The following is a 27929-nucleotide window of genomic DNA, read 5'->3' as shown; positions in this document are numbered from 1 at the left end:
GTCCAGGAGAGGTGGGTGTATTTTAAAGAATCCTTATTGAGGTCACAGGGACAAACAATCCCGATGTGTAGAAAGAATAGTTAATATGGCAGGCGACCAGCTTGGCTTAACAGTGAAATCCTTGCTGATCTTGAACACAAAAAAGAAGCTTACAAGAAGTGGAAGATTGGACAAATGACCAGGGAAGAGTATAAAAATATTGCTCGGGGATGCAGGAGTGAAATCAGGAAGGCCAAATCACACCTGGAGTTGCAGCTAGCAAGAGATGTTAAGAGTAACAAGAAGGGTTTCTTCAGGTATGTTAGCAACAAGAAGAAAGTCAAGGAAAGTGTGGGCCCCTTACTGAATGAGGGAGGCAACCTAGTGACAGAGGATGTAGAAAAAGCTAATGTACTCAATGCTTTTTTTGCCTCTGTCTTCACGAACAAGGTCAGCTCCCAGACTGCTGCACTGGGCAGCACAGCATGGGGAGGAGGTGACCAGCCCTTTGTGGAGAAAGAAGTGGTTCGGGACTATTTAGAAAAGCTGGACGAGCACAAGTCCATGGGGCCGGATGTGCTGCATCCGAGAGTGCTAAAGGAGTTGGCGGATGTGATTGCAGAGCCATTGGCCCATTATCTTTGAAAACTCATGGTGATCCGGGGAAGTCCCGGACGACTGGAAAATGCTAATGTAGTGCCCATCTTTAAAAAAGGGAAGAAGGAGGATCCTGGGAACTACAGGCCAGTCAGCCTCACCTCAGTCCCTGGAAAAATCATGGAGCAGGTCCTCAAGGAATCAATTCTGAAGCACTTAGAGGAGAGGAAAGTGATCAGGAACAGTCAGCATGGATTCACCAAGGGCAAGTCATGCTTGACTAATCTAATTGCCTTCTATGACGAGATAACTGGCTCTGTGGATGAGGGGAAAGTGGTGGACATGTTGTTCCTTGACTTTAGCAAAGCTTTTGACACGGTCTCCCACAGTATTCTTGCCAGCAAGTTAAAGAAGTATGGGCTGGATGAATGGACTATAAGGTGGATAGAAAGCTGGCTAGATTGTCGGACTCAGCGGGTAGTGATCAATGGCTCCATGTCTAGTTGGCAGCCGGTATCAAGTGGAGTGCCCCAAGGGTCGGTCCTGGGGCCGGTTTTGTTCAATATCTTCATAAATGATCTGGAGGATGGTGTGGATTGCACCCTCAGCAAGTTTGCAGATGACACTAAACTGGGAGGAGAGGTAGATACGCTGGAGGGTAGGGATAGGATACAGAGGGCCCTAGACAAATTAGAGGATTGGGCCAAAAGAAATCTGATGAGGTTCAACAAGGACAAGTGCAGAGTCCTGCACTTAGGACGGTAGAATCCCATGCACCGCTACAGACTAGGGACCGAATGGCTCTGCAGCAGTTCTGCAGAAAAGGACCTAGGGGTTACAGTGGACGAGAAGCTGGATATGGAGTCAACAGTGTGCCCTTGTTGCCAAGAAGGCCAGTGGCATTTTGGGATGTATACGTAGGGGCATTGCCAGCAGATCGAGGGACGTGATCGTTCCCCTCTATTCGACATTGGTGAGGCCTCATCTGGAGTACTGTGTCCAGTTTTGGGCCCCACACTACAAGAAGGATGTGAAAAAATTGGAAAGAGTCCAGCGGAGCGCAACAACAATGATTAGGGGACTGGAACACATGACTTATGAGGAGAGGCTGAGGGAACTGGGGATGTTTAGTCTGCGGAAGAGAAGAATGAGGGGGGATTTGATAGTTGCTTTCAACTACCTGAAAGGGGGTTCCAAAGAGGATGGATCTAGACTGTTCTCAGTGGTAGCTGATGACAGAACATAGAGTAATGGTCTCAAGTTGCAGTGGGGGAGCTTTAGGTTGGATATTAGGAAAAACTTTTTCACTAGGAGGGTGGTGAAACACTGGAATGCGTTACCTAGGGAGGTGGTGGAATCTCCTTCCTTAGATATTTTTAAGGTCAGACTTGACAAAGCCCTGGCTGGGATGATTTAGTTGGGGATTGGTCCTGCTTTGAGCAGGGGGTTGGACTAGATGACCTCCTGAGGTCCCTTTCCATCCCTGATATTCTATGATTCTATGAACCTCCCAGGAAGTATCAGAGAGCACAACATAGCAGACAGAATGTCCTTCAATCATTCTCACGCCAGTCTCCGGCCAAAATGTCATCCCCCTCAGACACAAACCAGTCCTTCCATTTACTTGGCATCCACATGCTGTTTGGTGGCCATCTAGGTAATTTCTTATCTCCATGGCATCTTATTACATTGGACTGATGGATTTATGACATCATCGCTGGCTATACAATAGAATTTCTGTCCATCCCTACTACAGAATCTGCATCTCCATCTCTCTTCAGGGACCCTTCTCACATGAGGATTCTTAGACAGGAGGTGTTCTCCCTACTCCAGCTGGGAGTTGTAGAGCCAATCCCTCCTCAGTACCAGGGGAAGGGCTTTTATTCAAGATACCCCCCTCATCCCCAAAAAGAGGGGAAGTTGGAGACCTATTCTAGACTTCAGACAACTGAATATCCTCATACATCATTCAAAATTCAGGATGATCACCCTTGCCTCCATAATCCTCTCTCTAAACAAGGGCAACACGGAGTGCAGCACTCAGTTTGAAGGATGGTTATTTCCACATAGACATTTATCTGCATACAATAGGTCCTTGCACTTTCCAGTGGGCCTAGAACATTATCAGTACAAAGTGCTTCCCTTTGGTCTGTCAGTGGCCACAAGGGTTTTCACAAAGATTTTATCTGTGGTAGCGGCTTACTTGTGTTGCCAGGGCATCCCAGTATTGCCTTACCTCAATGACTGGCTGCTCACAGGTCGGTCATACCAGGTTTTTGAAAGGCCTTGTCAGAATCTTTCCTTCAGTACTGAAGCCAACACCAACTTGGGACCTTAGTCTTGTTACTCCTGGGGGGATTCTGTGCCAAAAAATTAAAAATTCTGCAAAATTCTGCAAATTTTATTTGTCAAAATAATACAATATAATCACACCAGTTTCAATTGTTTTGGTAAGTTATTTAAACTACAGTACAGAAAAAAGTCACATTAACTATTCAGCATTTCCTGAACACTGAAGAATCTGAAGAAGTGAGGTTTTTACCCACAAAAGCTTATGCTCAAATAAATCTGTTAGTCTTTAAGGTGCCACCAGACTCCGTGTTGTTTTTGTGGATACAGACTAACACGGCTACCCCCGATACATGAAAGTTAAGTTCTTCTTCGAGTGTTTGTTCATGTCAATTCCAATCAGGTGTGTGCACATGCACAGTAGCCAGAGAATTTTTCACTTAGCAGCATCTCTGGGTCGGCCTGGGTGCCCCCTGGATTCGCGCCTTCATGGAGCTCAATATAGAGCCCTGCCGACTCGCCACCTCCTCCGTTCCTTTTTACCTCCAGTGACAATAGCTGGAACTTCCCCTTGCTCTTGCTTCAGGGGATCCCGCTCCCAGCACATCGTCTTCGGCGCGAAGTGCTCCGGCACCATCCTTGAAAGATCCGGCATCGAAGAAAGACATGGGCAAGGAAGTTCAGCACTGTTATGGAGCCCCTCGGGGGCACTCCAGCCTTCGGCACAGGTCCCAGTCACCGGCGCAGAAGAAAAAGAGGTCAGAGAGAGGCAGATCCCCCTCAGACAGACCCAGGGACCAGCCACCAGTGGCATCTCAGTTGGGCCATGGCTCAGAGTGGGGCCATGTTGACACCTGCTCAGGCAAGGCGGTTGAATCCGGGCCCATCTCGCTCACCGAACCCATTGGAGCACCTGCCTCTCCCATCCACCCCGGAGGCTTTTGTGGCAGTGCAGGTCCTGCTCAGACTCACAATACCATTCTCACCACCAAGACAGGAAGGTGTGCCGGCGCAGCAGGCTCCATCCTGGCACCCTGGACAGTCTAAAGGAAAACTGGCGATGATGGCACACCGATCCCCATCACCTCAGCACCCCTTCATGCCAGCACCTCCATCAAGGGAGCACAGTCAGTCCCCTGGTTCTCGATGCTTTATGTCGAGAGGAGCTGTGCCACCCTGGTCCTCCTGTTCCGAGTCGGAGTCAGACTCATATTGCTCTGAGTATAGTAGGAGCAGAAGATCCACCTCTCGGCACCATAGGAGGTCCCGCCTGACTCAGTGACCCTTTTGATCTCAGTGGGGCCTTTCATTAAGCCCAGGGTCGGAGCCGTGGGTCCCACTCGGGAACAGTAGCAGTGGCATCCGCGATGTTCATTCCACCATGATCAGTGACAGAGCCATTGCCTCAGTCATTAGTGTCGACAGCTGTGATGCTACTCTCGGTATCGGCACCAGCCTCAACCACACCTTCGGCACCAGAGGCGTCAGTGACACAGATTGTGACTTAAGTGCACAATGTGCCTTTGGCACTGCCGACAGAACCGGTGCTGCCTCCATTATCAGCGCTGGCTGCGATGGCGCCTACAACAACCCCGGTGCACATGCTGCACCAGGCACCAGCGTGAGGCTCGGTGCCAGTACCAGCCCGCACACCTCTCTCAGCACCGGGACCAGGCCAACCTATCGCAGTCCCCCCAGGTTCATGAGATCCCTTGGGTGGGGATGGTAGGGAGCAACCACCTCCCCTAGTGGCCGCCTCCTCCTCCTCACCAGATGAGGCCCTGGCGGGCACTTCAATTGCCCCAGCTCTGAAAGACTCCAGGGTGTTGCGGCAGCTGCTGCACCAGGTCACCCAGGGGTTGGGCATTAAGGTGGAGGAAGTTGTAGATGATGCAGACCCTATGTCAACATCCTGGCCCCTTCTGGCCCTTCCCGTATCGCCTTGCCATTAATCAAAACAATTAATGGACTTGAATAAGACCCTGTGGCAGAACCCAGCCTCACTGCCACCTACTGCAAAGCGTAATGAGTGCTGGTACTTTGTGCCCTCCAAGGGCTACGAACATCTCTATTCCCACCCCCAGCCTGACTCTGGTGGTGGATGCTGCTAATCAGCGGGAGAGGCAAGGCTTCCAAGGCCCTTCCCCCAAGAATAGGGATGCAAAAAAATTAGACTTTTTTGGACGAAAGGTTTACTCCATGGGGGGATTACAACTCTGAATATACAACCAGCAGGCCAGTGTCAGCAGGTACTCCTACAACACCTGTGATGGCTAAATTCACGGAGTTGCTCCCCTCGGACTCCCGTACCGAGTTTTCAGCGTTGGTTGAGGAAGGGAGACTGATCTCAAGGACAGGCAGCATTGACGGTGCAGATGCGGCCACCAGGGTTATGGCCACAGGAGTGGCTCTGAGAAGGGGCTCATGGCTCCAGGTTTTTGGCCTCCCATACGAGGTACAGCAAACCATTCAGGACCTGCCTTTTGAGGGTGAGACTCTTCTTAGAGAAAACTGTCAAAAGACTAAACAGCCTTAAAGACTCCAGAGCCATCCTCAGGTCACTGGGCCTCTATACACCTTCAACGCAGCAGAGGCACTTCCATCCACAGCCTCCTCAGCAGTTCAGTCATCAGAACTGCCAAGATGGTTCCAGAAGGAGAAATCGGAGTGGCAGGAGAAGGCCATGTCAACTCTCTGGCCAGGGCTCGGGACAATCCAAGCCATCTTCAGGGGCCAAACCGGCCTTTGGAAGGTGCAGTCAAGGACGGCACACCGGAGCAAGATCTGGATCCACCCCGCCCTTACCTTTTTGTCCCAACTATCCGCTGGGTGCTCCACATAGTAGAGAGGGGATTCTCCATCCAATTCTGTGCCCTCCCGTCCTTTCACCCGCCTTCCCCGTCCCTCTTTAGGGACCCTCCTCACGAGCAACTCCTTACACAGGAGGTGCACTCACTCCTATCGCTAGGGGCAGTGGAAGAGATTTCTCAGGAGCAGAAGGGCAAGGGCTTTTATTCCCAGTATTTCCTAATACCAAAAGCCCATCTTGAACCTGCAAGAACTCAGCAAGTTCATGAAGAAACTCAAGTTCCGAATGGGCTCTTTGGCCTCCATCATCCCCTCACTGGATCCAGTAGATTGGTATGGCGTCCTTGACTTGAAGGACGCGTATTTTCATATTGCAATCACTCAGCCCCAAGAAAGGACCTCAGGTTTGTGGTGAACAATACCCACTACCAATTCACAGTCCTTCCTTCTCTCACTTTTCCCAGACACAGAGAATCCTTTAGTCTTCAATTATGATTGTTGGGCTTACCATGCTCAGAAAACCACATAGACTTCTGATTTGTCAAAGATATTGGTGTCTGCACTGTTTTACCATATGCTGAGCTCTGGGGAAAGGCTACAGCTCCTTGACTTTAGCTAGCAGCTCCTGACCTGGACCTCAGTGGAGGCTCAGTGGAATACAGCTGTTGCTACTATTGCTGCCCACCAGTACCCTTATCCCTGAAGGCAAGAGAACTGTCCCCCATTACCACCCTAGAGATTAGTCTGACCAGGGAGGGCCCCTCATGGCATGAGCAGATAGGCTGAAGGTGCCTTTCATTATCAGAAGTGAGTGAGGAGTTCACCTACAATATCTGAAAAGGGAAGATCACCATCCAGTATATCTGTGAACAAAAGGTAGGGGCTGTGGGGTTTGCTGCCAGAGATCAGTGAAAGGGGATCCCCCTATGAACCTGTTGAATTCTCTCCTCTACCCCCTGCACCACTCATTTGGAATGCAGCTGAGTCTTTTCTGACCCTGGCAACCCCCAGTACTTATCAATTAGCTACCAGGTAGGAATGACAATTCCCAGTCTTATAGTACATCCTTTTTGGTTCTAATGTGAGTGGATAGCATCACATTAGAACTGGACCATGATGTCAAGGTTCAAATTCTCTTTTGCAAGACCCACTAGCTCTCTTTCAATGCTTAATACTTTGAAGAGTAAGACAAAAGCTGGAGAAATCACATTATTTCTGTCCAGGTTGTTTCATTTAAATTACTTGAGCAAATGGTAATGAAATTTGATTATTAAAAGTTTGCATCTTGTCTTATATATTTGGTAGAATAATAATTATGTTACCAAACTGCCTGTCTTTACAGATTTACCCAGCCAAACATAAACATGGATCCTCAGTTTAGACTATGGTTAAGTTCCACACCTGATCCTTCTTTCCCCCTACCTATCCTGCAGAAAGGTTTTAAGGTAAGGGTATAGGCGGCAAATAATATGGGTTCCACCAATGTTTGGGCTTATATTTTCAGAGACATTCCATCCATAGGACGGACTGGGGCAACTGCCAACTCTCCCCAAGCAACACCAGGAGCGGGCAAGGCGGAGCAGAGAGGGGTAGGCTGGGGCCAGGCCACTCGCTGCTGCCAGCACCAGGCCCCCCACTAACTTCCCAGGCCACTCTGGACCCCGTGTCCCCCTGAAGCATGTGGCCCCCCCCCAAAGCGCAGGACCTGGGGCAGTTGCCCTTGTCTGTCCTATGGATGAGACAGCTCTGCTTGGACCCATTCTGGGCACCACCAAAAATTATACTAACCTGGCGCCCCTGGGTAAGGGTTGATATAATTTGCTAAAACATCACAGTCAGAAAGTTGCTGTGGTTTTGGCTGTGAATACTCAATTTGAATATTTCAAATTTCTCATTCTAATATTAATATTATCTTAACAAGAAACAGAGCCAAACCAAAACTCTGCACTCCACCACCCAACCTTCATGAGGGAACTCAACTCCAGTTCCCCCAGTTTGTGCACCCAAAGCCAGTGGTGAGCTGGAGCTGGTTCCCCCCGGTTCGCTAGAACTGGTTGTTAAATTTAGAAACCCTTTTAGAACCGGTTGTTCCGCGAGGGACAACTGGTTCTAAAATGGCTTCTAAATTTAACTGGCCAAAAGTGGCGCCTTAGGCCACTGGGTGCTCCAGCCCTGGAGCACCCAAGGGGAAAATTTGGTGGGTGCAGAGTACCCACCGGCAGCTTCCCGCGCCCGGCCCCAGCTCACCTCTGCTCCGCCTCCTCCCCTGAATGCACCGCCCCGCTCTACTTCTCCACCCCCGCAGGCTTCCCACAAATCAGCTGTTCGCGTGGGAAGCTGGGGCAGGCTGAGAAGCAGGCCGCGGCATCTGGCTCAGGCCCAGGGAGGCGGAGGTGAGCTGGGGCGGGGGGGCGCGAGGAGGGCCGCCCGCACTGCAGCAGGTAACCCGGGCGGGGGGGGGGCCGCTGGGGAACCGCTCCCCGTCCCAGCTCACCTCCGCCACCCTCGGCCTGAGCAGGAAGCCGCCGCCTGCTTCTCAGCCGTCCCCAGCTTCCTGCCGAACAGCTGATTTGCAGGAAGCCAGGGGAGGGGCGGAGAAACAGAACAGGGCGGCGCATTCAGGGGAGGAGGCGGAGCAGAGGTGAGGTGAGCTGGGGCCGGGCATAGGGCGGGGACCTGGCGGTGAGTCTGCACCCACCAAATTCTCCCTGTGGGTGCTCCAGCCCCGGAGCCTAAGGTGCCACTTTTGATGTGATCAGTGGGGGAGCGGCCTCTCCCCCGGCTCCCACCCTAGCTACGCTCCCCCACCCCTAGGAGCCAGAGGGACCTGCCCGATGCTTCCTGAGAGCTGTCCCAGGTAAGCATCTCCGGGACTCCCCACCTCGCCCCCCGGCAGGTGCCTCTGGCTCTTCGGGGTGGGGTGGGCACCCACTAGGGTGGCCCACGAGATCCTCCTGCCTGGTTCTGGGGGCAGTCAGGGGACAGGGAAGGAGGGTGGATGGGGCTGGGTGGGGCGTCAAGGAACGCGGGGGAGTTGGATGGGGCAGGAGTCCATGGGGGTGGGCAACGACCCCCTTGTGGGGTGAGGAGGGAACCCGTTGTTAAGATTTTGGCAGCTCATCACTGCCTAAAGCCCAATTCTACTCTGAACTAGATGGCCTTGTGTCAAGGTTCCTCCCCCACCCTGAACTCTAGGGTACAGATGTGGGGACCTGCACAAAAACCTCCTAAGCTTACTTTCACCAGCTTAGGTTAAAACTTCCCCAAGGTACAAATTAATTTTATCCTTTGTCCCTGGATCTCCACTGCCACCGCCAAACTCTAACTGGGTTTACTGGGAAACGTAGTTTGGACACGTCTTTCCCCCCAAAATCCTCCCAACCCTTGCACCCCACTTCCTGGGGAAGGTTTGGTAAAAATCCTCACCAATTTGCATAGGTGATCACAGATCCAAACCCTTGGATCTGAGAACAATGAAAAAGCATTCAGTTTTCTTACAAGAAGACTTTTAATAGAAGTAAAGAAATCACCTCTGTAAAATCAGGATGGTAGATACCTTACAGGGTAATTAGATTCAAAACATAGAGAATCCCTCTAGGCAAACCTTAAGTTACAAAAAAGACACACAGACAGGAATAGTCATTCTATTCAGCACAGTTCTTTTCTCAGCCATTTAAAGAAATCATAATCTAACACATACCTAGCTAGATTACTTACTAAAGTTCTAAGACTCCATTCCTGGTCTATCCCTGGCAAAAGCAGCATACAGACAGACACAGACCCTTTGTTTCTCTCCCTCGTCCCAGCTTTTGAAAGTATCTTGTCTCCTCATTGGTCATTTTGGTCAGGTGCCAGCAAGGTTACCTTTAGCTTCTTAACCCTCTACAGGTGAGAGGATTTTTCCTCTGGCCAGGAGGGATTTTAAAGGGACTTACCCTTCCCTTTATATTTATGACACCTTGTTTCTCCATATAAAAAAGGAGACATTTATAAAGACCTGTCTGACTAGTGAATATTTATTCCCTTCCCCTAAGTGAGCTGAATGTTATTCTTGCAGTAACAAGAAAAAGTCAGAATTCAAACATCCTGGATTTGTTTTTTTAATGTATTTTAAGTTCAAGAGTTTGATACAAGTATATGTTGTAGCAATGAAATAAAATGAATGTGCTCTAGGAGAAGATGGCATCACAAATAAAACACTTTCATCTCTTGTTTTCCTTGAAGAAATAAACAGAATTTTTATGGTCACATCTTTTCTTGGTGGATGAGTGCTCCATTTTCCACTCTTTTAATTTGAGTGGTTTTCTGGGAATATGTCATTTTATATATACACATCCTTTAAGGTCATTAGGTTTACTCATTCTTGTGGCTAAGAAGAGCTGGATGGTGCTGTTGGGTCAGCTAGAGGAGGCTATTTGAGAAGAATGCAAGGTGGTCCATCCCCCATAATGCCCTTAGCTCCTGCTCAAAGCAAGAGATTAAGCTTCACACTGCATTCACTTTTCAGAAGACTATCCGCTAAAAAAAATCAGGTCTCAGCACTGCAGATAAATTGATTTGAGTTTCCTGTTAGGGCAACATAACAGCTGTGCTCCTTCTCAAAAGCGGTGGTTGTTCGATGGCAGAGATCCCATCGCAGAAATTTTTATAAAGTGCAGTAGTTCTTCATATATTACTCTGACTCTTTAGACCCAAATTTAACACTTCCATGGTTTATTTCCACCTGCTCAATAGTTCCACTTTACTTCCTAAATTTATGACCACATGACCACCATGATGGCAAAAACAAAATCTCTGCTGAATATTGATACTCAACTTTCAGAAAAAATTTATATATTATATATTTATATTGTTTATATTAAAATATTTCTTCAGAAGCAGTGTAATTGAAAACTAATGAGTTGTTTATTTACATTATATCCTACAGAATATTGTGTAATGTTTTCAGGAAAAATGCCCCGCTTATGCAAAAATGGTGAAAATAGTAGTGTCTAACCCACTGGTTTTCAGAAGGATAGTTGTAATCAGCCATCACTGAAATCTAGATTTCTTCAAGTGGCCTCTCTAGTCCCACTTGTGGGATTCAGTGCCCCTGGCATCATGTTGCAGACTTTTTCTAGTAAATGGCATCCAGGAGAGGGGGAGTGGTCTCAGCTGCCCTTCAGTTCATTTTTAACTGCTGAAGGTGCAGTGACCCTGAATCACATAGTGTGTGTGATGCTTTCCTCATCTTTTTCTTTCTTTTGTTTCTGTCCTTTGTGACTATTTTGTTTTTAATCAGTTAGATTAACAGCACAGGTTTCTTCAGTTCTGGATGACCCGCAGGAGTGGGAGGGCCACCTCAAACTCTCCTACTGACAGGGGAGGCTCCTCAGGCCCAGTTCACTAAGTCTGGCAATGTGTAAATCCAGCATCAATTTTGCCATCCATTAACTTAAAGTGGCTGTGTTCCTGTCTTAAGCCACACCCATCTCCATGGTCTTATCTGGGTGAGCCCCATGCCAAGGTCCTGGTGCCAACCAGCACCAAGGTCCTTGGATCCCTCCTGGTCAATCTAATTCAGTACTGAGGTACCAACACAGCTGACATGCTGCCAAAGTCTCCTGATCCCTCCAGACTGACCTATTCATCACCAAAGTCAGCATCCTTGTCACGGTGTCAAAGTCCCTGTATTCCTCTGGGTCAGTCTAATTCCAGCATCCTTGATATGTTCTAAGGTCCCTTGGATTTCTCAGGGTCGACCTAATTCAATGCTGACATCCCAATACTGTTGATGTAGCATCAAAGCACCTGGATCCCTGTGGGTTGACCTATTAACATTGAGGTTCTGGCACAGTTGATGAAGTGCCTAGGTCCCTGGATTCCCCCAAATCGACCTGAGGTCTCAGTACTGTTGATACATCCATTGCAGGCCTTCTATCTTTTTTGTAGAATTTGCACAGCTGTTGCATGAAGCCCTGTATGTAAATATATTAAAATAGAAATGTCCTTTGCTGAGGTCTGATGTGGGAGAATGAAATTATGATGACTTCCAACATTCTCTTGTATTGCAATCTACAGCTGATGCTCATGTTGGTAGTTTGCAGTCCTTGTTCACGTAGACTTCCTCAGGGGTTATACATCTTTCTAATCTCTCACAAGTGGGAATATATGGAGGCCAGCTGAAGAGGAAAGAGAGGTTACTTACCAATAACTGTTGTTCTTTGAGAGTATTGCTGCTGTATATTCATACTCCCTACTCAGCTTCCCCTCTTCTTTGGAGTCTCAGGTAAAGAATTCCAAAAGTAGCAAAGGAATTGAAGGGTGGTTGGGGCCGCACCCTCTTTTATACCCTTGGAATCCTCCACGGAGGGAGCAGGGGGTAAACGGGTAGCATGACAGGTTTGGCCAGTCAGACCTACGAGTCAGAGTTAGAAGTCAGTAAACCAAGTCAAGGGTCAGAATCAGAGGTGGAAGTCAGAATCAAAGACTGGGGCATGGATCAGGAACAAGGCAGGAAAGCAAGTTCAGAAACACCAGAATCAGGAGCAGGCAGGGAAGCAGGAACCAGGGACAAGTCAGGAAAGCATGGCTCAGGAGTCAGGCAAAAAGGCAGGGTTCAATGTAGCAACTACCCAGTTGCACAGATAACTTTCTTGTCTCCTTCTGGTTTAAATAGCACAGCCAGACCGATAGGTGGGGCCGGGCACTCATCCAATCAGGACTTCGATTGCCAATGCCTTTGTTGGGGCTAGGGTTCCATTAGCCACTGAGCCCACCAGTTACTAGCAAGCCGCCAGATGGTAGCCAAAATGCAAAGGTTGCTCGGGGACCCGAGGAACGTGGTTCAAGACTCGTGGATCCTTATGGGGGTCAGGTGACTGGCACCAATGGATGTTGATCACTAGTAAAATTCCACAGCTCAACACAAGGAGTATTATATCTTACAAGTGTGAGGGACAACACTTTCCAAGAACAACAGTTACTTGTAAGTAATCTCTCTTTCTTTCCAATTGATCATATCCAATTCAATAACTAATCCACTAAAAAAGAGTAAAAGGGTTTTGTTAGATTTGTTTTGCTCTCATCAATCTGCCTGCAGCATATTAGTTAGAAAATATAATAATAGTAATACACTTGCCTTGTTTCCCTCTTTTCTTTTTTTAAAGATGGCAATAGAACCACCTCAGGGTCTGAAGGGAAAATTACTTCAGACATTTGGATACAGTGGCAGCGGAGAGGTAACGGAAATTATCTTCAACAAGCCTGAATGTGGCTTATCATGGAAGAAGCTGGTGTTCAGCTTGTGTTTCTTCAATGCTGTAGTCCATGAAAGAAAAAAATATGGAGCTTTGGGCTGGAATGTCCCATATGAATTTAACTCTTCTGATTTAGAAGTAAGTATTTTTCAAAAAAAAAAAAAACCCTGAAAGAAACAAACAAAAAGTTATCTGGAACTCTAATTCCTAGGATCATGAATGCTTATGCTAGAGATGGGTCTGCACTGGTTTCCCAAGTACACAAATTCAGTGTCTCAGGCCCATGATTAGCTTATGCTGTACTTTGATTCTAAGTTTGCCTCCCAGGAACTATTCAGTTTCTGGGAGACAAAATCCCAATAAGTTTAAAATAAAAAGTAAACATTCCAGGGTCAGACCTGGGAAGAACCCAGTGATCATTAAGTATTTATAGATGTATCTGAAAAAGAGAAGATTATGGAAGACCACCATGTATCATTTTTCCCTACAATACAGGAAGGGTACCCCATATTCCTTCCAATACCACTAGTGGTATGGATCATGAAAACTCTGTGGAGAAACAAAGACTCCATAATTCCTGAAACCAACAGGTAATTGTTCTTCTTTGATCACTGCACATGTGGATCCCACTCATGGTGTGTTGGGCACCCCAGCGCAATAGTTTGCAATATTTTCACTAGCAGTGTGCAGTAGGGCTCGCATTCACACTCTGCGTGCCCTCATGCTCCCCTTCCCAAGGGTATAAAGAGCCTGAGACCCTAACTTCCACTCAGTTCTTTGCAACCACCCTAGGCAGAGCAGATGGAACAACATTAATATCCATTTTATAGTTACTTGTTGCTTAGATAGGATAGTAGTTACTTTTTAGTAATTGGAACTTAGTATTCACTAGTGTTACTGTTACTCTACTTTTTTAAAAGGTACATTTTAATTTTGTTTTTTATTCTCAGGCAGTAGGTTTTTAGTTTAGATACAACAGCGCTGAGCTTTATGGTGATAATTGAACCTACCAATTTACCCTAATTGTGGGCTCAACTGTAAAAAGTATGTGAAAGTTCAAAAGATTTCACAATAACAGATAATAACAAATGTTGATAGGAAACATTACAAAAGGGAGACTGAATTAGTCCAAACTAAATGGAAGTTATGGGGCCTCATCATAAGCAGCTTGATATCCTCCACCTTCAGAGGCCCTTATAGACTTACCTGTTAATGAGGCTCTTTTAGATCCAGCAAAGATTGTTTGGCAAACACTAGCTTCCATTCCCCCTACATGTAAAAGAGCAGACAGGAAGTATTACGTCTCAGCAAAGGACTCAGAGTTTTTATTTTCCCACCTCTCACTTAACTCCCTGATAGTAGATGTGGTGAAGGAATGTGGTGGGCAGCACCATGCTAAATCAGCACCACATGATAAAGATCACAAGTGCCTGGATCTATTAGGAAGAAAGTCTTACTCCTCAGCCTCTCTTCAGTTCAGAATTGCCAATTATCAGGCCTTGATGGCAAAATATTACCACATCTGCTTTACCAAACTCACCTCCTTTGTCAACCACCTATTAGCAGAACACAGGGAGCAGTTTTAAGTGATTGTGGCAGAGGCTTAACTATTGGCCAGAACAATGTTGCAAGCCTCCCTTGATGCTGCTGATGCCACCACTCTTTCAGTTGCCACAGCAATGGTAATGAGAAGAGCCTCCTGGCTCCAGCTCTCTGGTTTCCCTAAGGAGGTTCAAACCATGGTCAAGAACCTTCCTTTCAATGGTTCTAAATGGTTCACAGATTTGATGGATGAGCCTCTGTGAATATTGAAGGATTCCAGAGTGACTTTGCATTCTCTTGGCATTTATACCCCTTCATACAAGAGAAAACTCGGCAAGTCTCAGACAGCACAAAGATCCCGCCCAATCCAATTCCTCCCCCCTCAGAGGGCAAATGAACCACAGGCGCCGAGTTTTCAAAATGTTGGGGGGTGCTCAACCCCAGGCCCTACCCCCACTCCACCCTTCCCCAAAGGCCCCATGCAAGTTCCTCCTCTTCCTGCTCCACCCCTGCCCTGCCTCTTCCCCCCACTCACCCCCCCCTCCACCCCTGTCCTGCCTCCTCCCTCTCCCTCCCAGCCTCCTGCCTGCACGTCGCAAAACAGCTGATTGTGGTGGGCGGGAGGTGTGGGAAAGGAGGGAGGGGGAGGCGCTGATACGACTATGGGGCCCTTGGTGGGGGGGAGAGCTGATAGGGGAGCTGCTGGTGGATGCTCTGCACTCACCATTTTTTCCCCGTGGGTGCTCCTGCCCCAGAGCACCTACAGAGTCAGCACCTGTGATATGAACCACACCTAAGAAGGCAGAGGTTTCAGAGAAGGAAACTATCCACTTCTCAGCCTTCTGCCTCACACCCATCCACTTCCAAACAGCAATTTTGGCATGTCTGTTGAGAGTGTGAACTACCATCCTCATCCTCTCCTGCTGCACCAGTTCACGAGCCTTCCTTCCTTTGGCAAACACCTTCACGACTTTAAGCGAGCCTGGGAGTTTATCACTACAGACAAGTGGGTCTTGGAGATCTTTTCCACAGATTATTCAATACACTTAACTTCACTTCCCCCTTCTCCATCCCTCTTCAGGGACGTCTTTAATGAGAGCGTGCTTCACCAAGAAATAGACACTATCTTATGTTTGGGAGCTCTAGAATCAGTCCCCATGCAGCACAGAGGGAAGGGGGTTTATTCAAGGTACTTCCTGGTATCAAAAAGAGTGGAGGTTGGATACTCATCCTAGATATTAGACTACTCAACACCTATGTGAAGGTGCGGAAATTCAAAATAGTGATGTTTGCAGTGATAATTCCTTCATTAGAGCAAGGGGATTGGTTATCAGCCCTCAACCTTCAAGACACTGTTGGCTTAGTGTGATGGGGTGGACTAGGCTCTGAGGCCCCCTGCTGCAGGCCTTGTGACCCTGTCACACCCCACCCCAGAAAAGGGCAGTAGAGAGGTCCTCCAACCTGCCTAGACCAGCTGTGTGGGAAGCAGCTAATCAGGGCCCAGCACGCTAGTATAAGAAGAGCTGCAGGGCCAGTACAAATTCAGTTCCTTGGTAGAGCTGGAGGGGCATGGATGGTGTGTGGCTGGCTGAGGGAGCTGCACACATGAGGTAGTTCTGCCAGAACCGGGAAGAGCAAGAAGGAGCCTTAAGCTGCTTGCAGGGATTCCATCAAGACAAGGCCCTGAAGTAAGGGTGAAGATGCCACAGGGAAGTGGCCCAGGGAATTAGAGCAGCAGCGCAACTTAGATAAAGGGACACAGCGACAGCTGCTATTTACAGGGTCCCTGGGCTGGGACCCGGACTAGTGGGTGGGCACCTTGGTCCTCCCAACCCCCCATTAGTCACTGAGGGAAGTGGCCTGGACTTAGAGGCACCTCAGAGGGGAAACTGAACTGTAGTGGCCCAGCTGAAGAGCTGGGGCCAGAAAGGCCCTGAGAGGGCAAACACCTTGCCTTCAGGGAAGGAGCCCTGAGGCACCTCTCTATTCCAGAGCAGGGACAAACTGAGAGAGGCATTACAGAGGGCACTGAAAAGGCCCCTGTAGACAGACTGTGTATGATTTGGCCACAGGACTGAGTCACTGAAGACCCACCAAAGAGAGAAAGTGAGTGTGCACTTGGCCATGGGGTGCTCGCGAGACGTGAGTGTGCCCCTGTTAAACTTAGAAATTACAGATTGAAGGCACAAAGACTGCTAGCAACAGTGCATATTTCCACATCACTATGCATCTAGCCATCCATCCCACAAATGGTTCCTCCTCTTTGTTATTGGCCAGGATTACTTTAAAAAATGAGTGCTCCCCTTCAGCCTATTATCTGCCCCAATGGTCTTTTCAAAGATCATATCAGTGGTAGCAGCCCAACTCCACAAGAAAGGCCTCTTCCTCTAATTGGGTCTACAACTGAATATACAAAAATCAACACTGACCCTGGAACAGAACCCAAAATTCATAGAGGCACAATTCAGTGATGGCAAGAGCCTACCTTTCTCAACACAGGTTCGTAGCCCTCACCAACGTAGCAAACATGATTCAACTCGTCCACAAACCATGGTCAGGAACTACATTCAATTACTGAATCACATGTCAGCCACCAACTTCAGTACACCAGACTTTGAATGCACTGCTTCCAAGGATGACTCAGAACTGTTTACTTGCTTGCCAGACACAGTCTACATATGCTCCTTTCCATACCTGCCTTTGTGAAACAATCTCTCAATTGGTGGAAGAACCATCACAATGTGTGCACAGGAGTTCCATTCACAAATCCTTCCCCAATGGTCTTATAACAATGGATGCCTCTCTGTTAGGCTGAGGAGAACATCTAGAAACTCACATGATCCAAAGCAAGGAGATGATGCTACATATCAATCTCCTGGAACTCAGGGCAGTCAGATGCACCGGTCTCTGATTCCTACTGCTAATCAAAGGCAAGCACATAAAAATCATGATGGAAAATGTATCATGCACATTTTACATTAACCTCCGGGGGGAGCAAGTTCCCCATCCCTTTGCACCAAGGCAGTCAGAGTTTGGAATTGGTGCATACAAAACCGTATTACTATCAAGCAGCCTGTCTAGCAGGAATCCAGAATATTACTGTGGATTCACTCAGCAGACACTTCTTCCAAGACCATGAATGGGAAATAAATCCCAACATATTACATCCCATATTCCACCAGTGGGGCACCCTCCAGATAGATCTGTTCACCACAGAAGCAAACAAGAAATGCACCCACGTATGCTCGAGGAGCGGATTGGGTTCCAAGTCCTTAAGGGATGCTTTTCAGCTTCAGTGGTTATCAACCCTACTGTATATGTTCCCTCCAACTCCTCTAATAGGCAAGACATTGCTCAAAACAAAAAAAGAATAGGGCCAAGTCATCCTAATAACCCCCACCTAGCCCAGGCAAATGTGGTTTCCTTACTTCCTACAGCTGGCTGTTTGCTGTCTGATCATTCTTCACAACACTCCCCACCTCCTCTCCTAAGACCGCGGGAGAATTCTTCACCCCAATTTCAAGATGTTTCCTCTCAAACATGATTAAGCAAGGGCTCACTGGGGTAGAGATCACCTGTTCAACAAGTAAAAAGAGTGCTATTACACTCTAGGAAACAATCTACTTGCTACATGTATTGTCAGAAATGGACACATTTTGCCAGTTGGTGTGGCCATAGACAGCATTCACCAATGATTGCATCACTTCCAGATATACTAGATTATACCTTAGCCCTAAAAACTTCCGGTTTATTGATTAGTTCAATAAGAGTCCACCTGGTAGCCATCACAGCCTTTCACACACCCCCATTCAGGGCTGTTCTATCTTTAGCCTCCTAACCACAGGATGGTTCCTAAAAGGGTTTGGAAACCTCTACCCAGTGGTCCAACATCCATCTCCAATATGGGACCTCAATCTGGTCCTTAAATGCCTCCCAAGACTTCCCTTTGAACCTCTGGCTTCTTGTTCACTACTCCATCTGTTGACAAAGACACCATTCCTGATAGCCATCACGTTAGCATGATGGTTTGGTGAGCTAAAGGCCCTGATGGCATATCCCCTTTTCTCATTGTTTTTTAAGGACAAGGTCATGCTTCGACCTCACACCAAATTCTTACCTAAGATCTCTTCTGCATTCCACCTCAGTCAGACAATTCACTTGCCTGTCTTCTACTCCATACTGCATCTGAACCCCCAGGATGCAGTACTGCATACCCTGGATGTCAGAAGAGCTCTGGCCTTCTGTCTAGACAGAACAAAGCCCTTCAGAAAGACCGAAAAGTTATTCATCTTGATAGCAGACAGATCAAAGGGGTTGGCACTCTCTAGCCAAAGACTTTCCAAATGGATTTCACACTGCGTTAACTCCTGCTACCCATCTCATAACACTGAGCCTCCCTCGCTCATATACACCTATTCAACAAGGTTCATCGCTTCCTCCACGGCCTTCCTTAATAACGTACCAATCATCAAAATATGTAAAGCTGCCACTTGGGCTTCTGTGTGTACGTTCTCTGAACACTATGCAATCACCCATGACTCCACTCTGACACGATATTCAGCTCGATTGTACTCTCTGCTGTACTGGATTCAACTCAGAAGCCCCCTCCACCTTAGAGGGTACTGCTCAGTAATCACCTAGAGTGGAGTACCCATAGGGACACACATCTCGAAGAACGACAGTTACTGCACAGGGTGAGTAACCATTTCTTATCCCATCAATAAAAGGATTGCCATCATCTGATTCCTCTTTAGACTTCAGCAGGAGGCCTTCACTGAAGAATAGAGCAAGTCAGCAACAAAAAAACAATAACAGTAAAGGTAATACAAACTAGCCTTATTATGAATATAAAGATTTAAATCCTAATTACTTTCCTTGGTATCCTCCAAGTTGGGTGAATGTGTGTCACCCATAAGATCCTCAGCTGTGGCATATTGACCCCCATGATCACAGTATCTGCAACATTCAGGATGAGTTCCCCACAATACATGGAGCATACATGTAAGTCACTTAATTCAAGTTCTTGAGTGTCACATCATTCTCCTGCTTAGATTGTGGAATCAGAAAATCAACAGAATTATAGTGATAAAGGTTTCCATACCTACTCAACTGGCGATGTGCCAGCCAATCACTCTCCAGCCTGTTCCTCATTTCCTCTCTCAGGACACTAGCTAGGTACACCACCCCAATCTCCAGCTCAAGGCATGGCCCTTTGATGGTTCCAAAGCTTGGAAATGATCTGTTCGGAGTATGTAAAGGTGATACTGTTACATCGCAGGAAGCAAACTACTTTCACATGTATGTTCAAAGGTGGAAGAGATTCTAACTGTGATGACTTGAGACGCAGTACTTCTACATCATCTCCACTACCACTTGTGTGAGATTACATCCTAGAACTAAAGATGTCTGGATTATCTCAAACTCCATAAAGGTGCATCTTGCAGCCATCACTGTCTTCCATCATAAGATAGAAGGTTGTTCTGCTTTTGCTGATCCTTTCACAAGAAGAATTCTCAAGGGAATGAGTAACCTCTTCCCACAAATCAAATGACCTACATCGGTATGGGATCTCAACCTTGTCCTCAGGTGCCTTACAAAGCCTCCCTTTGAACCCATGCCCATCAGCTCTCTTCATGAAAACCACATTCCTAGTATCCATTACTTCTGCTTAGAGAGTGGTAGAGATAGGGGCTCGAATGGCGTAACCTCCCCTCCCCCCCATTTATAATCTTTTTCAGAGACAGGTTACACTATGACCGTACCCCAAGTTCCTACCAAAAATACCTTCAGACTTTCATATAAACCACACTGGGACAAAAGGGAGGCAACATTACACACATGATGTCAGGAGAGCACTAGCCTTCTATTTGGATAGGACTAAGTCCTTCAGGAAAGCTCCCAGACTATTTCTCTCCCTTGCAGACAGAGCTAAGAGATCCTCAATCGGTAAACAAAGACTGTCTAGATGGATATCGGACTGCATTACCTATTGCTATCATTCTCACAACATTCAGCCTCCTCCTAGGGGATGAATGCACTCCATGAGATCTCTCTCCACTTCCACAGACTTCCTCAAAAACATTCCAGTCACAGAAATGTGCAGAGCAGTGACTTGGACATCTGCTCATACATTTGCTGAACATTATGCAGAATCAATGTCCAATGCCATATTTGGTCCACTGTCTCATCCGCAATTCTAGACTCAATTCCTAAGCCCCACCCCTCCATTGCGGCACTGCTGCGGAGTCACCTGCAGTGGAGCACCTGTAGGGACACTACTCGAAGAAGATAAGTTTACTCACCTTGTGCAGTAACTGTGGTTCTTCAAGATGTATGTCCCTGTGCGTGCTCCACTACCTGCCCTCCTCCTGCTTGCTTGGAGTTCTTACCAATAAGCTTTGTGATAGAGAAGGAACTGAGGATGGTTTGCCTGCAAAGCGCTATATAGCCCTGATGCAGGGCATAAGATGGGGAGAAAGCACAGTCAAATGGACACTGCTACATAAAATCTCTAATCTGAGGCACAGAAAGTGCAAATACACCTACAGTGGTGCACCAATATTTTATTTTAATCTGTTTTTTTAGTTAGTATGCAGCTAGGAGGGTGTTCTTGAAGGATTCACCTATATCATGAGGTTCTGATGATGATAACATAACCACAAGAGTCAAGTTAAAGTAACAATACTAATGCTTAACTTCAATCTTTTCCTCCAAAGGTTTCCATACAGATCTTGGGGATGCTTCTGGCAAACAAAGAAGAGATTCCTTGGCAAGCAATGTGTTATCTGACTGGAGAGGTAGCCTATGGAGGTCGTGTGACTGACCACTGGGACCGTCGTTGCTTGCTCAGCATTCTGAACAATTTCTATAACCCTGTTGTATTGCAGGAGGGTTTCGCTTACTCTAGTGATGGGGTAGGAAAAATATTTTATCTCTCACTATTCTCAAGTGTTGTAATAAGTTGTAGCTTTATACTGCATCAAATATTTTCAGCCTTATAAATTACTGAACTTCAGAATATGGGCTTCCAAATCTAAATTTTGAATAGCAATTCATTGTTAAACTTTACTATGGCACAGAAGGCTCTCATCATTCAGATTAAAATTGTATACATGCACCTGTATGTGTTTTTTTGGAAATGGTTGGTGAAATACAGTATACTTAGTTGCATTGATCTGAATTACAGTGGCACACTTTGATTACCATACTTGTATGAATTTTTGTAAATAAAGTAAGAGCTCAAGGTGCATCTCTATGGTCAAAATGCACCACTGTCATTTTATGCGTTTGCATGTGACTGACTTAGTGGCAAACTTCTGGAAATGAGCAACAGAAGGGTTTATTTGCACACTGTTAGCTCCTGGGTCCTGCTTTGCTGTGGTACCAATAACAAAATGACCCCCCACATTTTTAAAAAAAATCATGTGATGTGATGTTTAACTACAAAGGGGTATTGAAAAATGGCACAGTGTGGTAGTGAGATTACAATCACACTTTAAAATACATTATAATGTCTCCATTTAGTAGTCAGATAGATGTACTGGGATATGAAATGGCATCTGATCCTTTTAAGACCCTCTAGCTAAGCAGGGATACAGGCATTTACTCGGAAACAGTTACCCCTGAGGAGCATGGGAATTTATTGTGAGTAGAAATTAAACTAAAGCCTGTTTATAGCAAAACCAATGTAGCATTTTTAAGAAAAAAATTGATTCTTCAAGGGCTTCTGTGAATTCCCATTTAGGAGATCTAGCACCTCTAGCATCGATCTGCAGAATGATAGAAAAGAGTTATGTCCATTATGGAATGCAGGAGCGCTTTTGTGCTAGGATATCATCGGCTCCATTGACATAAGGGAGTGCATCCCCCTGACCATCTCAGTTCCTTAGTTGCCAAGAGCTAAATGGAACTATCTGTTGTGTCATAGTCCTGGTCTACACTAGGAGTTGAGGTCAAAGTTAGCAGCGTTAAATCAATTTAACCCTGCACCCGTCCACACGACGAAGCCCTTTTTTTTGACTTAAAGGGCTCTTAAAATCGATTTCCTTACTCCACCCCCAACAAGGGGATTAGCCCTGAAATCAGCCTTGCCGGGTCGAATTTGGGGTACTGTGGATGCAATTAGACGGTATTGGCCTCCCGGAGCTATCCCAGAGTGCTCCATTGTGACCACTCTGGACAGCACTCTCAACTCAGATGCACTGGCCAGGTAGACAGGAAAAGGCCAGCGAACTTTTGAATTTCATTTCCTGTTTGGCCAGCACGTCAAGCTGCAGGTGAGTGCAGAGCTCATCAGCAGAGGTGACCATGATGGAGTCCCAGAATCGCAAAAGAGCTCCAGCATGGACTGAACGGGAGGTACGGGATCTGATCGCTGTATGGGGAGAGGAATCTGTGCTATCAGAACTACGTTCCAGTTTACGAAATGCCAAAACATTTGTCAAAATCTCCCAGGGCATGAAGGACAGAGGCCATAACAGGGACCCGAGGCAGTGCTGCATGAAACTTAAGGAGCTGAGGCAAGCCTACCAGAAAACCAGAGAGGCAAACGGCCGCTCTGGGTCAGAGCCCAAAACATGCCGCTTCTATGATGAGCTGCATGCCATTTTAGGGGGTTCAGCCACCACTACCCCAACCGTGTTGTTTAACTCCTTCAATGGAGATGGAGGCAACATGGAAAGCAGGTTTTGGGGACGAGGAAGATGATGATGAGGAGGTTGTAGATAGCTCACAGCAAGCAAGCGGAGAAACCAGTTTTCCCAACAGCCAGAAACTGTTTCTCACCCTGGACCTGGAGCCAGTACTCCCCGAACCCACCCAAGGCTGCCTCCTGGACCCGCCAGGTGGAGAAGGGACCTCTGGTGAGTGTACCTTTTAAAATAGTATTCATGGTTTAAAAGCAAGCATGTTTAATGATTAATTTGCCCTGGCATTCACGGCCAGTACAGCGACTGGAAAAGTCTGTTAACGTGTCTGGGGATGGAGCGGAAATCCTCCAGGGACATCTCCATAAAGCTCTCCTGGATGTACTCCCAAAGCCTTTGCAAAAGGTTTCTGGGGAGGGCAGCCTTATTCCATCCGCCATGGTAGGACACTTCACCACTCCAGGCCAATAGCACGTAGTCGGAAATCATTGCAGAGCAAAGCATTGCAGTCTATGTTTGCTGGCGTTCAAACAACATCCGTTCTTTATCTCTCTGTGTTATCCTCAGGAGAGTGATATCATTCATGGTCACCTGGTTGAAATAGGGTGCTTTTCTTATGGGGACATTCAGAGGTGGCCGTTCCTGCTGGGCTGTTTGCCTGTGGCTGAACAGAAATGTTCACCGCTGTTAGCCACGGGGAGGAGGAAGGGGGGAAGGTTTAGCCACGTGGTTGGAGGAGGCAAAATGTGACCTTGGAACGAAAGCACATGTGCTATGTAGGTAATGTTAAGAGCAAAGTTTACCCTGAAAGAGTGTACCGATTGTTCTATAAAATGTGTCTTTTTAAATACCACTGTCCCTTTTTTTTCTCCAGCAGCTGCATGTGTTTCAAGGATCACAGGATCTTCTCCTTCTCAGAGGCTAGCGAAGATTAGAAGGCGAAAAAAACACACTCGTGATGAAATGTTCTCTGAGATCATGCTGTCCTCCCACACTGACAGAGCACAGACGAATGCGTGGAGGCAGACAATGTCAGCGTGCAGGAAAGCACAAAATGACCGGGAGGAGAGGTGGCGGGCTGAAGAGAGGGCTGAAGCTGAAAGGTGGCGGCAGCATGATGAGAGGAGGCAGGATTCAATGTTGAGGCTGCTGGAGGATGAAACTGATATGCTCCAGCATATGGTTGAGCTGCAGGAAAGGCAGCAAGAGCACAGACCTCCGCTACAGCCCCTGTGTAACCAACCGCCCTCCTCCCCAAGTTCCATAGCCTCCTCACCCAGACGCCCAAGAACGCGGTTGGGGGGCCTCCGGCCACCCAGCCACTCCACCCCAGAGGATTGCCCAAGCAACAGAAGGCTGGCATTCAATAAGTTTTAAAGTTTTAAACTTTTAAAGTGCTGTGTGGCCTTTTCCTTCCCTCCTCCACCACCCCTCCCAGTGCTTCCCTCCTCCACCAACCCTCCCGGGCTACCTTGGCAGTTATCCCCCTATTTGTGTGATGAATTAATAAAGAATGCATGCATGTGAAGCAACAATGACTTAATTGCCTCTGCAAGTGGTGATTGAAGGGAGGAGGGGAGGGTGGTTAGCTTGCAGTGAAGTAGAGTGAACCAAGGAGGGGGAGGGGTTTCATCAAGGAGAAACAAACAGAACTTTCACACCGTAGCCTGGCCAGTCATGAAACTGGTTTTCAAAGCTTCTCTGATGCACACCGCTCCCTCCTGTGCTCTTCTAACCGCCCTGGTGTCTGGCTGCGCGTAACCAGCAGCCAGGCGATTTGCCTCAACCTCCCACCCTGCCATAAACGTCTCCCCCTTACTCTCACAGATATTGTGGAGCGCACAGCAAGCAGTAACAACAGTGGGAATATTGGTTTTGCTGAGGTCTAACCGAGTCAGTAAACTGCGCCAGCACGCTTTTAAACATCTAAATGCACATTCTACACCATTCTTCACTTGCTCTGCCTGTAGTTGAACAGCTCCTGACTACTGTCCAGGCTTCCTGTGTATGGCTTCATGAGCCATGGCATTAAGGGGTAGGCTGGGTCCCCAAGGATAACTATAGGCACTTCAACATCCCCAACGGTTATTTTCTGGTCTGGGAATAAAGTCCCTTCTTGCAGCTTTTGAAACAGACCAGAGTTCCTGAAAATGCGAGCTGTACCTTTCCCAGACATCCCATGTTGATGTTGGTGAAACGTCCCTTGTGATCCACCAGTGTTTGCAGCACTGTTGAAAAGTACCCCTTGCGGTTTATGTACTCGCCGGCTTGGTGCTCTGGTGGTAAGATAGGGATATGGGTACCGTCTATGGACCCACCACAGTTAGGGAATCCCATTGCAGCAAAGCCATCCACTATGACCTGCACGTTTCCCAGGGTCACTACCCTTGATATCAGCAGATCTTTGATTGCGTTGGCTACTTGCATCACAGCAGCCCCCACAGTAGATTTGCCCACTCCAAATTGATTCCCGACTGACTGGTAGCTGTCTGGTGTTGCAAGCTTCCACAGGGCTATTGCCACTCGCTTCTCAACTGTGAGGGCTGCTCGCATCTTGGTATTCTTGCGCCTCAGGGCAGGGGAAAGCAAGTCACAAAGTTCCATGGAAGTGCCCTTATGCATGTGAAAGTTTCGCAGCCACTGGGAATCGTCCCAGACCCACAACACAATGCGGTCCCACCAGTCTGTGCTTGTTTCCCGAGCCCAGAATCAGCGTTCCACCGCATGAACCTGCCCCATTAGCACCATGATGCCCACATTGCCAGGGCCCGTGCTTTGAGAGAAGTCTCTGTCCATGTCCTCATCACCGTGCTGATGTCGCCTACTCGCCCGGTTTTGCTTTGCCAGGTTCTGGTGCTGCATATACTGCTGGATAATGCGTGTGGTGTTTAATGTGCTCCTAGTTGCCAAAGTGATCTGAGCAGGCTCCATGCTTGCCGTGGTATGTGATCTGCACAGAAAAAAGTTGCGGAACGATTGTCTGCCGTTGCTCTGACTGAGGGGGGGGCGACTGACGACATGGCTTACAGGGTTGGCTTACAGGGAATTAAAATCAAGAAAGGGGGTGGCTTTACATCAAGGAGAAACAAAAACAACTGTCACACAGAATGGCCCCCTCAAGGATGGAGCTCAAAACCCTGGGTTTAGCAGCTCAACCCACTGAGCTATCCCTGCCCCCTGGTATTTCAGGCAGGACTGAATCTCTATTAAACTTTTCAAGGTGCCCCGACAGACCTCACCGAAACGATTGTTGGCCATTGATTTCACGGAGGGAGGGAGCGGGGAGCAAATGAATACAAAACAAATCTGGTGTATTTCTTGTTTTGATCCACTCCATCTATCTTTTACATCTTTGGCTGGCAGCAGACAGTGCAGTAGGACTGCTAGCCATCCTCATCTCCTGCCTGCTCGGCAGAAGATGGTTTAATAGGACTACTAGCCATCCTCGTCTCCTGCCTGCTTGCCATAAGACGGTACAATAGGACTGCCGGCAGAACTAAAGAGAATGACCTGGTCGAGTCACTCCTAATTTAGTCCCTGCGCCCATGTCTGCCCAGGCACTCCTGACCGACCTTACCAAGGTGGCCAGGAGCACCTCGGACATGACGACGATGGCTATCAGGCCTATTGCACCATCTGCTGCCACAAGGCAATGGGTTGCTGCTATGTAGCAATGCAGTACCGCATCTGCCAGCACCCAGGAGACGTACAGTGACAGTGAGCTGAGCGGGCTCCATGCTTGCCATGGTATGGCGTCTGCACAGGTAACTCAGGAGAAAAAGGCGCAAAACAATTGTCTGCCGTTGCTTTCACAGAGTGAGGGAGGGAGGGAGGGCCTGATGACATATGCCAGAACCACCTGCGACAATGTTTTTGCCCCATTAGGCATTGGGATCTCAGCCCAGAATTCCAATGGGTGGCGGAGACTGCGGGAACTGTGGGATAGCTACCCACAGTGCAACACTCCGGAAGTCGACGCTAGCCTCGGTACTGTGGAAGCACTCCGCCGAGTTAATGCACTTAATGCACTTAGAGCATTTTTTTTGGGGACACACACAATTGACTATATAAAAACAATTTATAAAAAACCGACTTCTATAAATTTGATCTAATTTTGTAGTGTAGACATACCCATAGACTCATAGATATTAAGGTCAGAAGGGACCATTATGATCATCTAGTTTGACCTCCTGCACAATGCAGGCCACAGAATCTCACCCACCCACTTCTGCAATAAACCTCTCACCTATCTCTGAGCTATTGCAGTCCTCAAATCATGGTTTAAAGACTTCAGGGTGCAGAGAATCCTCCAGCAAGTGACCCATGCTACAGAGGAAGGCGAAAAACCCCCAGGGCCTCTTCCAATCTGCCCTGGAGGAAAATTCCTTCCAGACCCCAGATATGTTGATCAGCTGAACCCTGAGCATGTGGGCAAGATTTACCAGCCAGATACCCAGGAAAGAATTCTCTGTAGTAACTCAGATCCCACCCCATCTAACATCCCATCACAGGCCATTGGGCCTATTTATCATGAATAGTTAAAGATCAATTAATTGCCAAAATCATGTTATCCCATCATACCATCTCCTCCATAAACTTATCGAGTTTAATCTTGAAGCCAGATAGGTCTTTTGCCCCCACTGCTTCCCTTGGAAGGCTGTTCCAGAACTTCACTCCTCTGATGGTTAGAAACCTTTGTCTAATTTCAAGTCTAAACTTCCTGATGGCCAGTTTATATCCATTTGTTCTTGTGTCCACATTGGTACTGAGCTTAAATAATTCCTCTCCCTCTCCGGTATTTATCCCTCTGATATATTTATAGAGAGCAATC

At 47.4% G+C, this 27929-nt stretch overlaps 1 protein-coding gene across 1 annotated transcript in view; it reads left to right on the top strand.

Annotated features, from left to right (window-relative positions):
- Positions 1–27929, top strand: part of DNAH14 (dynein axonemal heavy chain 14) — a 514964-nt gene that overhangs the window by 451638 nt on the left and 35397 nt on the right. The window contains exons 77-79 of the mRNA XM_043543588.1: positions 7016–7118; positions 12822–13049; positions 21170–21367. Coding sequence (XP_043399523.1) covers positions 7016–7118; positions 12822–13049; positions 21170–21367 — 529 coding nt within the window. The remainder of the gene's footprint in view (positions 1–7015; positions 7119–12821; positions 13050–21169; positions 21368–27929) is intronic.

Source organism: Chelonia mydas, chromosome 3, assembly GCF_015237465.2.
Source record: "Chelonia mydas isolate rCheMyd1 chromosome 3, rCheMyd1.pri.v2, whole genome shotgun sequence".
NCBI classification, from domain to species: domain Eukaryota; kingdom Metazoa; phylum Chordata; order Testudines; family Cheloniidae; genus Chelonia; species Chelonia mydas.
Note: the sequence above shows the minus strand (reverse complement) of the source record. Positions and strands in the feature narration are given on the sequence as shown.